The sequence below is a fragment of the Bombus affinis genome, chromosome 2, assembly GCF_024516045.1.
Source record: "Bombus affinis isolate iyBomAffi1 chromosome 2, iyBomAffi1.2, whole genome shotgun sequence".
In the NCBI taxonomy this organism is placed as follows: Eukaryota; Metazoa; Arthropoda; class Insecta; order Hymenoptera; family Apidae; genus Bombus; species Bombus affinis.
Window position 1 is genome coordinate 4882976 of NC_066345.1, and position 13707 is coordinate 4896682.

The 13707-nt window shown below is 34.9% G+C and overlaps 1 protein-coding gene across 3 annotated transcripts in view; it reads left to right on the forward strand.

Annotated features, from left to right (window-relative positions):
* Positions 1–12321, forward strand: part of LOC126928998 (thyrotropin-releasing hormone-degrading ectoenzyme-like) — a 31784-nt gene extending 19463 nt beyond the window's left edge. For all 3 annotated transcript variants that reach the window (XM_050744947.1, XM_050744945.1, XM_050744946.1), the window contains 12 exons: positions 973–1284; positions 2341–2518; positions 2587–2734; positions 3406–3487; positions 4264–4438; positions 4936–5122; positions 5851–6128; positions 6341–6513; positions 10079–10246; positions 10871–11011; positions 11089–11170; positions 11250–12321. In XM_050744947.1, the coding sequence (XP_050600904.1) occupies positions 973–1284; positions 2341–2518; positions 2587–2734; positions 3406–3487; positions 4264–4438; positions 4936–5122; positions 5851–6128; positions 6341–6513; positions 10079–10246; positions 10871–11011; positions 11089–11170; positions 11250–11414 (2089 nt within the window). In that variant the 3' untranslated portion in view covers positions 11415–12321. The remainder of the gene's footprint in view (positions 1–972; positions 1285–2340; positions 2519–2586; positions 2735–3405; positions 3488–4263; positions 4439–4935; positions 5123–5850; positions 6129–6340; positions 6514–10078; positions 10247–10870; positions 11012–11088; positions 11171–11249) is intronic.
* The last annotated feature ends 1386 nt before the right edge of the window (positions 12322–13707 follow it).

Below are 13707 nucleotides of genomic sequence, written 5' to 3' on the forward strand. Positions count from 1 at the left end.
GTAATTCACGTCATGTCTTTTCGCAAAACGTACTTCTAAATGAAATCGATCTTGCTTGATGACACAGTCAAATTAAAAACGGAAATTTGATTTTATATGTGAAAAAGTTCGATAAAGAAGCTTTCTTTATGTAATACATTTTCATTTATAATTATAGTTGCACGATAGAAATGTCATCGATCGATTTCAGAAAATGAACTCTGCTTTATTTATTATATTTTATTGAATACTCTGATAAGATTATTAATATTCAAGTATGAAATAATAGGAGAAGATTTGTAGCAACTTGTTTTAATTAGAACTTCTATGCTGTCAGATATATATTTTGCACTTTTTGTCTGTCTTTTTCGTTTTTTTCATTTTTAATTTATACACTTTCAGTTTATAGCAAAACATGTGATAATTGACAGGAAAACACGTCAGAAAATACACTTTAGATGAGATACGTAACTTAAAATAGAATTTTCAATATTTGATCAATATTGGAATTTTTTTTGTACAATTGAACACCATTCAGTTTCAATCTTTTTTGTTGATTTAAAGAACTATCTTTACGTATGAAATTTTTTACCATTTATCAGCAGAGTGCGGATATTTATGGAAAGTCATAACTTCATGGATATAATTTAAAAAGTGGAACCTTTTTTTTCGTTTCACATAGACAAATGCTCGTGAACACTCCGCTATTTTTCTAAAAACTATTTTTATAAGCTTTTCTAAAAAGTGGAACCTGGACAGAAATTTATCTATTAAATATAACAAACATTATATTTTGGATATTTGATATATTTTTGCGTATTACGTGTATTCTATGCATTTAACGACCTTCAAATAATAAAATAATAAATCATAAAAATCCTACAGTTTCTGGTTTATCAGAAATTAAATTATTCGTCACAGAGTCAATCGATCTCGTTTCTCAAAGTGTTCTTTAAAAAGAGAAATAAGATATATTATTATTCCCGTTTTAAGCTCGGACAATTCGATGGTGGTCGATACTTTCGACGATTCCCTGCCTATTTCTCCGCACAATTTGGCTTTTGTAATGGGCCATATCAAAGCCATGAACACGACGTTCGTAGGCGACACCGAAGTAGTTGCAACGTTCTGGTGTGAATCGAATAGAAGTTCAGACGAGATTTACCTGTTCGACAAACTCAACTCAATTGTCGTTAACTTGATCGACGTGTTTTTGACGTCCTACCCCTATCCTAAATTGGATATAGTAAGCTTGCCTCCAGGGATCGACGAGAACATGGGAAATCCTGGATTAATTGCGCTGAAGTAAGAGCTATTATTGTTTTTCTACAAGACAAACATTCCTTACATCTCCTACGATTTATAATTATAATCAACTCGCTCATATACGTAATATCACCGTATTAACTCTATTACTCATATAATTAGAACCGTTGTTTTTTATTTAAAAGACTATCAATGTGAATTTTATAATAATACAATAGCGTGCTTTTGTAAAATTATTTAACTTCGTTTAGTAATAACAGTAACTATGGAAATATTGTGGGCAATTTGTACATCTATGATATATTACAAATAATTTGTAATCAAGCAAATTTGTAAGCAGAATTTCAGGAATAGTATCGCAAAAGTCACTCGAAAGGTCCTATTTTATTCTTTTATTTTATTGTGAGGAAGATTTTTAAGATTTTTCCACGGTAATAACTTGCAAATGACGAGAAAATACTAGTAAATATAGTTTAATCAATTCCATTAACTCAGTTCAATCAACGAAGTGATATTATCAAAGATATAGTCCTTTGCATACTTTCAATTACGTTAATTTTGAAGCAAGGGTGCGATACAATAATTTTTTGTTTAAACAACCACCTGCTAATGTACAATCCGTTTGATAGTTCAAACAGTAGGTAAATATTTTGGGCTACCTTTGACCAAATCTTTGCAGATTGTAGCTACGTGATGCAATAAATAAAAGCTATTTATCTATTTATATTCTCACATTGAAAGTTGTTTTAAATGCTTTAATCCTCTGTTTTCTTCTAACTTCATTTCTTAGCTACAAAACAATTTGTTAACTTTTTTATCAACATGACACGATATACTTGTTCCTCTTTCGATCACATCATCCTCCTTTTTATTCTTCCATCAGAAGTTAAGAAGTCTCGTTAAAAGTCTTATTAGATTTATTAATTATCTCTATTTATTAGATAGCCTAAGTCCGTCTTGTCAGTTATTTCTCTTTGTGTCCGCGATAATACACCGCACAGAATCCCTTATTTCGCCATTATTTAATAATTAGCCGATATTTTTATGGTGCATTTTTCACCAGCAATGTAATCGAAAGGCGCTTAAATGTTCAAGGCAGTCGTTGTTCTACACCAGCAAGAAATCGCCACATGTCACGAAAGCCAACGCTCTGAAGGTGCTGATCAGCCTAGTGGGACAGCAGTGGCTCGATGAATTTATGAATGTGAATCGAACGGACGCGTGGATCTCCGAGAGTCTGCTAGTTTACATCCAACACGTGATCGTTCAACAGGCAAGCGACTAATTTCGTATGCTCGACAAACACCTTGGTAAACCGTTGTAATAGAATTCCATTTTCAGATAGACTCGTCATTGGACTTGAGCGACTCTTTCATCGCCGATGTCCAGCTACACGTGATGGAGATCGATGGCTATAGCATTTCAAGGCCTTTCCATGAAAATGCCAACTATCATCTGTGGCAATCTCTTAACTACGAGCACGCGAAAGGTAAACCGGCTCACTGTTAGTCTTAAGCTGCGTCTTCACTGAGGCAACAACGAGGAACTTGATGTTGCCTGTTGTTGTTACAAGTTCCAAAGAACAACAAGTAGCAGCAAGTAGCGAAAACTATACACTTTCAAAAGACATTTACTCGACGAACAACGGAGACGAACAACGAGCAGCAACTTTTGCTACCGGCAACAGAAACGTGGGGGAACATGGAGGAACATTGGACAACCAACAAGTTCGAGAAACGCGGAACATCGACAGAGAGGGCCGACTGACACTCCTGATCCTGTCGCTTTTCTCAGCAATTACTGTTAAACATGGTGATAATTGACTTTACTTGCTGACAGCATTAGCTATACAGAAACTACCTGCCATTTTGTGATATTAACGTGTGCTGTTGGCACAAACGCGTGAAAGACAGCGATCGAGAAATTAGACGAGAATTGAAAGAGAAAATGAAAAAAAAGGGAAACCGCAAAAGAAAGTGCTCCGAGTTGAGCAAAATAGGAGTAGATAGCTCGTTGAGAAAATTGTAAGAGGAAAACATAAACGTAGAAACATCAACGGAAGATTGGTGGTTGTTGCTTTAGTGAGGACGCAGCTTTAGGTTGCAAGATATCGCGAGCGGGTAGATCTAATGCCTCTGCATTTTTCGATGCTTCTTGTAGGTGCATGTCTGATACGCATGTTGCATGGCGCGATAGGCGATACCGACTTTAGGAACGGCTACAAGAAACTGATAACCAGGTGGTGGGTATATTATTGGCGAGAAAATATTTTATGCCTGCAATAGATCGATGGATGGATCGTTTTGATTAATAGCGATTTGTTAAGGATTGACGGCTGTATCGAATTGAAGCTAATTGCGATTAATCATCTTCCTCGTGATTATCCGGTTTTTCATTTACATATGTATTTCCTCTTTTTCATTCGCATTTTTCTTCGCTCAAATTCCTGCATAATTTAATAATTACGTCTTTATTGCTAGTAAATATGGATAATCAAGATACTATCGAGTAGTTCTACGAGATTTCAGCGGAAGCAATGTATGTGATAATAATTTTATTGTTCGTTCACTGATCTTCTAAACTGAGTCGTCGGTTTATACAAAATTGCAAATTTCTAAGAAGTTACAAATTGTTCAATTGCAGTGATTTTTACTCCAACAATTGTAAACAAAGCACAACTGGTTTTCGTGGTGCGCAAACATCGATAGCATTGAAAAACAAAGGACAGTTGAGATCGGTTCTACAGAATTAAAAATTGCTAGAAAAGATGTTAATTATAATTGAATCGATTTTCACTCTAGCGAATGCAAATAAAATATAACGCTATTTTGATTTAAATGAAACGATGCGTTGAAAAGTGAAGATTGGCTAAGACGGTAAATTATTAGATAATAATTTATTATGCCAGATACGGATATGATACGCAGGATACTGATAATCTTTCGCGACGAGTTCCTCTCTAACAGGTCGACTAATAGAATCTTCAACGTAATAAACGAGGTTTTGTTATTTGATCAGGAAGCACAACAACACGGATGTAACCGATTTCATGAATATTCTGGCGGAAGAAGCAATGGAACTTCCGTCCGGAGTTTCGTTGGAAGACACGATGAATTCTTGGATTTCTCAAGGTGGATATCCATTTATAACCGTCGTAAGAAATTACGAAGAGGAATCCGCCATTATTTATCAGGTATACCGTAGCAAATACCATTGCAATTTTTGTATTAAATTCTATGATTATACAACTTTGAACAGTTTATGCTGTAAATAAGGAGATAATTTAAAGAAAATTTACTCAAGTTTAGATGTAAAAGTAGAATGAAGGACATAAAGTAAACGAGATTCGTGAACGAGATTGTCGTGTAGTTCTCATGTCAGAAAACACGAAACCTTGTATCAGGTTATTAATATAAAATCAACTGCTATTCGATTAAATGAATTAACTATCATATCAAATTAAATTAAATTAAATTAAATGGAGTTATTCTACTGCTAATTTTAGAAATTTTCATTCACGAATGACAGATAATAGATAATGCAATACGCCACAAAATTGTAACGTTGAATACGATATTATACATCGTATGAAGACAGAGATTTTGTTGCCAATATTCTAAATCTATTAGATTTAATATTTTAACGAACTAGCTCTGATTAGGTGTATTAGGAATTAAATAATTCTTTTAGGAACAATTTGCGCTCGATCGTCCATTCGAAAGTATCTCCAAATTCTGGCATATCCCACTGAGTTACATCAACAATAACGGTAATTGGTCGTCTCCTGCTACGATCTGGTTTCCACTTGAACCTAAAATTACGCTGGATGGTATTGGTTCCAATGAATCTTGGGTTCTTTTCAATGTAAATAAGACTGGTATGTGGCAAATTTAACTAAAATATATATTTATTATATTTTATTGAATACTCTGATAAGATTATTAATATTCAAGTATGAAATAATAAGATAAGATTTGTAGTAACTTGTTTTCATTATAATTTTTATACTTTCAGATATATATCCTGTAATTTTTGCCTCTTCTATTTGTTTCTTTCATTTTTACGAATATCATACTGCCAATCTACAGTAAATATGCGATAATTGACACAAACATATGATTCAATGTCAGATATAAATATTTTTTAATTTTCACTCTTTCTAAATTAATCTTTCACGTGAGATCCTTCTGCTGAAAACGAGACCAAACGTGGTATAAGTTGAGTTATATTTGCTTATGGATATATGTACTTAACTGTTACTTATTAAATAAACAAATATGCGCCGAGCTATACCGTATTTTGTCTCATTTTGATCAGATAAATGGTACAAGATTCATTTCGAAAAAATGCAAAATAAGAAAGCGAGATTTTTTAAACTCAAACTTGGCTTAGATCATGGCTTATCGCGAGCTTTCGATAATTGCCGAACCTTCGGCACGTCTTAGCTTCCAGAAATAGAATCGTTTCTACCTTCTGTACAATTATCGAATTCTTTCTTGTATTTTTACACGTGAAATGATCTTCTTTTTCTCGTTACGCTGTGAATTTGCCAGACACTTTGCTTCGTAAATTAATGGAAATAATTGTACCATTACATTTTTCAAGGTTTCTACCGCGTGCACTACGACGAAACAAATTGGATGCTGTTAAAATTGGCACTTGCGGAGAATCATGAGCTGTTTCCACCAGAAACGAGAGCATCGCTCGTAGACGACGTTTTTAGTTTGGCTGAAATAGGCTTGATGAAATATGGCACCGCCTTTGAATTCATTAAATATATGCAAATGAAGGAAAGACATTATCTTCCTTGGGGTGCATTTATGCGACACATGTTCAAATTAAACAGGCTTCTGTACGAGACTCCGGTCTTTACTGATTTCCAGGTGAGTAACAATATCGACACGTTACAAAAATTACAATTTTAAGCAAAATATCTATTATGCGTAATTCACGCTTTTGAATTATATTTTGAATTGAACGATTCGTCACCGCTCTAGTAGCATGATATGTATAATTAGATACTCTTTAGGAAACGATAAAGTTGAAGAACAATAAGGTAAGCCAATTCCTATGATATTATTGTGTTAAATTTTAGGAATTCATAGCAAGATTCGTATCCCCATTGTACAGCGAAGTAGGGTCAAAGTTGGAAGAAGGATCAGCATTGACAATGACTGCTGTAAAACTTGCATGCGCCTTTGAGCATTCTCAGTGTCTAGATTGGTCGAAAAATGTTTCCGAGGAGGTCGATAGTAATCTACAAGAAACGTAAGTTTTAACGAACCATCTTTTGTTATGGATGTAACGTTGAACGTTCTTGTCTTCATATTTTGAATGTTTTAATTGTACTGTACATATTTTTTCTTTATTTACTTTTTATTTTACTATCAATTCTCGCATTGAGAATTATAAGTAATTTTCTCTGGCGTGGCGCAGTGACATGGCTAATTATTTATAAATTATACTTATCTATAATAATTATTATAAATACATAAATATTACTTAATCTAAATATCTAGTTAAATCTTGTGCTTAGGTCTAACGGGTGTCTTTTTAGTCTGCGGATCTGGTCCGATGTGTTAAGTAATTTAGTAATTAGGGGGTTTCGATGTTTGATGACTCTTTTGCTATATCTATTGCTATATTTTGATATTTCTTCTTTGACTGTGGATATCTTGAGGTCGCGATGTATTGCTTCGTTGGTGACATACCAGAGTGCATTTATTAAAGATCTTGGCGTTTTTGATTGGAAGCATTGAAGTATTTCAATGTTGAAATTACTTGCTATTCCTCATAGTTGAATTCCGTAGGTCCAGACACGTTTTATTACGGTTTTATAGGTGCTTAGGTTTGAGCAACGGCCAGTGAGCCAATAAAATTTTTTAAGTTTATCCTTCAGTTGCTTCGATTTGTCTGTGATGTGTTGTTTCCACGTTAGTCTTCTGTTCAGAGTCATTCCCATTGTTATATTGTTAATGGTGATCTGAGGACAGGTTTATTTTTGCAGCGTGAAGGTTACATGGGTGGATTTGTTTTCATTAATTTTGAAACCCCATTTATGAAAACACTTTTCCATAGAGTCGAGACATCGCTGGAGAATGGATGAAGCAATTATCGGGTCTGCGTGGGAAGCTAATGTTGCTATAGTTATTTCTGTTGATACTAGTAAATCAGCAGTGTAGATGGAGAACAGCACAGGTCCGAGGACACTACCTTTGGGTATGCCAACTTCTATTGGGAATGTTGTGGTAGTGGCGTCTAAGTATTTAACCATGAATTGTCTTTTGGTTAGGTAGGATTTAAGGATGAAGTAGTAGGTGTGTGGTAGGATTTTTTAAGTTTGTATAGAAGTCTTTCATGCCATACTTTATCGAATGCCTTTATTGAATGCCTCAAGGAATACCGCTGAGCAATATTTTTTCTTTTCTAGGCTTTGGTTGATATTGTGTGTTGATGATCTGGCAGTGTTTTCAAATCCTCTAAGAGTGGAAGGAGTCGAATCGTTAACATCTTCTCGAATAATTTTGACAAAGTAGGTAGAAGACTAATTGGGCGATAGGAGCTAGTTTCGTATATTGGTTTTCCGGGTTTAGGGATGAGAGTAATCAGTGATATCTTCCAGGCCCTGGGATAGTATTAAAGGCGAAGAATTGCGTTAAAAAATTGATGTGATGAGTGCAATCCCTTTCATAGGAAGTTCCTTGATTGCTTTATTGCATATTAGGTTATGCCTCGGTGCATTCCTGGGATTTAAGCGACGGATTAATTCTATAATTTCTACAGAAGTGAAATCCTCCTAATTTCAATAGGAGGTGACATTTGGAAGGGAGAGTGCAGATTCAGTAATTTTGGAGGAATGGGATTTAAATACGTTATAGAGATGATTAGCAAACAGATTGGTTTTTTCTATATGGCTACGCGCCCATCCACCTTGCGGAGGGGGGATTATTTGCGGCGGGCGCGTGAGTTTCCTGGAAGCCTTCCATAATGTGTAGCTGGAGTCGGCTGTGGGGGGCAAATTGGCGAGATATTTTTGAAAACAGTCATTTTTATATTTTTTGATGATTTTGGTTAACTTCCTGGTTGCGTTGTTTAGTTTGCGTTTGTCATCCGGTGTTCTATCGGTCTGCCATACTCTTCTTAGTCTACGTTTCTCTGCGATTTTTTTAAATATGTAATGGGGATATTCGTGGTTGCTGATAGAAGTTTTAGTAGGTGTGGAGGAGCGGATAGCGTTTATTATGCTCGTGTTTAAGTATTCCGTGGCTGTTTCGATATCTTCATTTGTTTTTAGTGAAATTAAGGCTGTAGTTGAACGATTAAAGGCTTCTCTAAAGAGCTGCCAGTTGGTGAGTTGGTTATGAATAAAGCCATTAGGTGGATTCTCGATTATTGTTGAACTGATTGTTGCTATAACGGGGGTATGGTCAGAAGAGAGTTCCACCAAGGAGTTGATTTGGACATATCTTGACGAGATATTTTTAGTTATGAAGAAGTCAAGTAAATCAGGTATTTTGTTAGTGTCAGTGGGCCAGTATGTGGGTTCATATGTGGTGAGGTAGTTGAGATTGTTGGTGATTAGATTCAAGAGATTTTTGCCTCTTACTGTGACAAGTCTGCTGCCCCATTGGATATGTTTGGCATTATAGTCTCCTCCAGTTATGAATCTATTACCCAGAGCGTCAAGAAAGTTATCAAAGTTTCCTTTAACAATAGAGTGTCTGGGAGGGCAATATACTGCCGAAGTGGTGATTGTACCATGGCAGTCTTCTATTGCTACGTTTGTAGCTTGGAGGCAGTCTTTCTGAAATGATGGATGCTCGTAATGCTTAATGCTGGATTTGATAATGATTCCGGTGTCGCCGCGGGCATTTCCACTGGGATGTTGGGTATGGTAGAAGTTATAGCCGTTTATTTTGAGATAGTTTTTGTCGGTGAAGTCAGTTTTAGCTATGAGCATTACGTCGATTTGCTGTTGTTTTAAGAAGAGTTCTAGTTCAAATTTGTGCTCAGCTAGATCGTTGGCGTTCTATAGAACTATACGAATTGGTTTTATTTTGCTTCTGTGCGTATTAATTTATCCATGAAGAGTGTTAGTGATGAAAGTTGAGAGTGTAAGTCGTTGATTTGTTCTGTTTGTTTCTCTATTAGTTTTTCGAGTCCGGTGAAGTTGATATTGTATTGAGAACCTGTTGTAGGTGGTCACTTGGCTAGCTGGTGGTTTAGTTTGACTCTTGTTCGCATTAGTCTTGATTGCTTCCAGCTTGCGTTTTTTCATGTGCGGGTCGTTTGCAAAGAAGGATGTATTGCCCCTTTACCACGGAGGAGGAAGAGGGGCGCTGTTATACCTTAGCTCCGGAGGGCCCGTTTGTGATGTTTGGGCCATCATCGAGCTAGTTAATTCAGTTTGAAATAACTAGTCAAGAGGCTGTGTGAACACTTAGCTAGGTTTGTTGGATTCGCTTTCGACAGATGGGCATCACGTGTAGTTTTGTGAACTTCACAGGGTACTGGACACACGTCTGCACGCTTCGGCACTTAACAGCAAACTGATTTCTTAGAAGTGATGACTACTTCAACAAAAACTCATCAAATTATTTTAGAATACAAATCGCAGTTAATATAAATGTGTGCAGAAAAGTGTGTATACATCAATAATCTCTAGGTTCGCATTCCTATGTTCTTCTGTCGCACATAATTATATGCGCATGTAATTATACTATTACGTAGTATCGGAAATAAAATATTATTATTATTGATGATGATTTATTTACAATAAATGGATTGTACAGATGTTAATTAAACAAAATAACAACAAAAGAAATTGTTACAGAGTTCCTTCCTACATTCGTGACACATTTTACTGCACTATCGCGCGTTATGGTACACGAAGGGAATGGAACTACTTCATGGAACGGATAAAATTGACCGAAGATGAGGAGGAAAAGAAGCGTTTGTTATCGTCATTCGCTTGCTTCCAAACTCCTTGGATTTTACAATTGTAAGTGACTATTCACACAATCGTAATTTTATCTTTGATTATCATCCTTAATAATGAATAACTATAAGAATAGTATTTTGAAATTTTCACGTAAAAAACATGTACTTACATATGTGCATAAATTAGAATTTATTGGTACAGGAAATAACATAACATCTGTCATCTTTGTAACATCAATTGGAACGTAATTGAGACTTATGACTTTTACAAATTTAACAAACAAAAAATATATATGATATAACACTCGAATATATTTAGGAAATTGTATATAGGTGAAAATGAGTCAAAATATTTATGTGTACTGTATTAGAAGTATTTGAAGTATTTGAAGTACTTAAAGGTGTATATATTTGAACACTTTCTAGTTTTTTAGTTTGTATCCTTATGTTTCTTATGTATCCTTTAGTTTGTACCTTATTATTTATAAATTTAAAAGGCAGAAAGTATATATGATATCATGGCACTCGAATATATTTAGGAAATTGTATATAAGTGAAAATGAGCCAAAATATTTATGTGTACTGTATTAGAAGTACTTAAAGCTGTATAAATTTGAACATTTTCTAATTTTTTAGTTCGTATCCTTATGTATGTAATACTAGTCACGTTTTCCTTTGATAACAGTATTCTCAATGATATACTTCACGAGGAACGATTCGAGGAGGACGAAATGTCGGTAATTTTGAATGCATTTTCACAAAATCCAGCCGCAGCTCAAGTCGCATTTCGGTTCGTTCGAGCAAATTGGCAAGAAATTGCGCAAAGGTACTTTCAATTTTTGTTGCAAAAAGTTCAGTGTACGAAAGAGGAAGCGTAATAGCAAAATGACTTTCCCAATTTAGGTTTCTAGGATCTTATAAGGTATTGAAATCTTTCGTGCTGTCCATGATGAATGGCTTAACGACTGAACAGGATTTACAAGACGTAAGAAACTATTAGTATCATGTTTACCTTAAATCACCTTAAATATTTTTTATCTTCTATATGAATTAAATTTTTGCAGCTTCAAATGTTCAGGCAAAACAATTATGAAAGCATGAAAGGAACAAGATATGCGGCAGCGCTTGTCGAGGCAAATGGAAATTTCGAAACAACATGGTTGAAACATTCTTTACCTCAAATTGAATCTATGTTAAAAGAAGAAACACAGAGATTTGCAAGTCCGTGAAAATAGCTGATAAAAGTGAGGGGATAAATATTCTCAAGAGTTGTATTTCGTGAAGCTGGACAAATAGCTTTTCGAAGGATCACACGCACTTTTTACGAATCCCGGCGATTTACTTAAAATATTCGAGTTCTAAGCTTTTTTATTTCGCTTCATTTTTGATTCTCTTGAAAATGCAAACTTGAATTTTGAAATTGAAATTGTAACAAATTTTAAATGAATTTTTTCATTTGACATATGGAGATGTATTAACATATTCTCTCATTTATAATTTATTAATGTAACATATAAATCATTTCGAATAAATAGTATTGTAACTTTTTAAAATATTGTAGCGAATAGAAATAACTGTTTCTTTTTAATTATTAAATTCAAAACTCGAAATTTCTTAAGATAAATATCTTTATCAAAGTTATCTTTCTAATTAATTATTACGCTCATACATAGACATAAATATATAATAAATATGTAATAATAAATCAGAACTAGTAAGAAAATATTATGAACTTGTGACGCTTATAGAGAAACTATATTAAATCATATAGAAACTATATTAAATAGTCAGTAATATTTCTAAAATATCTTAGAAACGAGTATTACACTTAGAACACTGATTTCCATATAGAAATTATTTGCCTTTGAACCAGCAATACATTTTGTTAAACATTCTATAAAAAATCATGTATATATTTAAAAACATATCTTTACCCATTTTTGTTACACAATATTAATTTATCTTCATGCGAAATATAAACATATAAAAATGAAGTACAGATAAATTATGGAATTTGATTTCCGATATTGTAATCAAGGTTCTGACATTCATAATGTATCTCAATTTTATGCGCCGTATAATTATTGGATACCTATGTATTATAAAAAAGCAATGATTTATGATATTTTAGTAATATTGCATTGTATTGCGTTTCATTCGTTAACACAATTTTTTACTTCGGCCACGATGGCCTTACGGGCTACGTGTGCGTAATTCTTAGCCCAAACGTCTAGAGCCGGCTAACAGTTCTACTAACGAGTCGATTCAGCTCGGGTAAGGATTTCGCGACGAAGCCTCTCTTTTTAATCCGAACTTTCCTCCTGACATAAACATTTCTGTGACATTGCCGGCTGGAAAAAGGAAAAGAACGAGAAGTAAACACATTAAATTGCGACACGTTCGCTAGCGCATTAATTTGCAACCGACCAATTCGGCACATGACACCTGCAGATAGAACCTTCCGCGAGTTTTCTACATTAGTAAAAGCCGTAAGATTCAATAGTAGACAGGAATACATACACACTTGACTGCGCTTAAGTGTTCTAGTTCGAAGCAGTAACCATAGAGAGTACAAATCCAACACGTTTATATAAAGAGTTATAGAAATAATTCTTTATCGTTCCAGAAAAAGGGGCAGAAAAAGAACAGTGTCCTTGGAGAAACGAGGACAGATAGGGTTCTCAATAGTTTAAAACAGCAAAGGATACTTATATGTCGCAGATGTAGGGATATCGGACCTTTCTTTGGGAAGATCCCCAATACTTGGACTCGAGGTGACATAACTAGTCGCCGAACGAAGCCACGGTCACGGGATGAATGTTTTATCTAACAGAGGAAGTACCGATGTTGAGGGACACGCTGTATTAACAATCAAGTCCCGGCCAGCAGCAATGCCGGCTTTACGCGGGTCTGCCTAGTAACGGCGCTTGGAATTTTGTTGATATCCCCGATCAATATGTAATTGATAAATGTGACCGTATCAGTCTTTTATTTTTGCGATCACCTTGGAGAGTTTATTGATATCGTCTAGGCAGTCAGTCTGAAAGTAACCCAGCGTCTGAGCTAACGTGTTTACGTGTTACAAAATATATTCTATTGTACAAAGAGTTTTCCCGTTGACCGTGGATTCGTTATTGAACCCAAGAACATTGTCAAGAGCATTCGTTAAACTTATTGTTCGTTTAACTAATTATTCGTTAAACTTTGTAGAGACATATTTATACGTGTAAATACAATCTTTGTTGTGCATCACGATGGTTAATACAAATGAAGAATTATCATGCGCTCGAAATTCTAACGAAAACCCGACATATATATATGTCGAAGATGAAGGAACACCGGAACCCCTCCTTGAATTCGCGGGAATACCGTAACGTTGTAACTTAGATTAAACAAATACCGCTCCGATTGTTCGAGATTTATGATCATGAGCTTGGGCTCAAGGCGACAATCAGTCGCCGAACGTAGCCGCAGTCAAAGGGATGAACGTTTTATCTAACAAAGGCACAGAGTAACTCTATA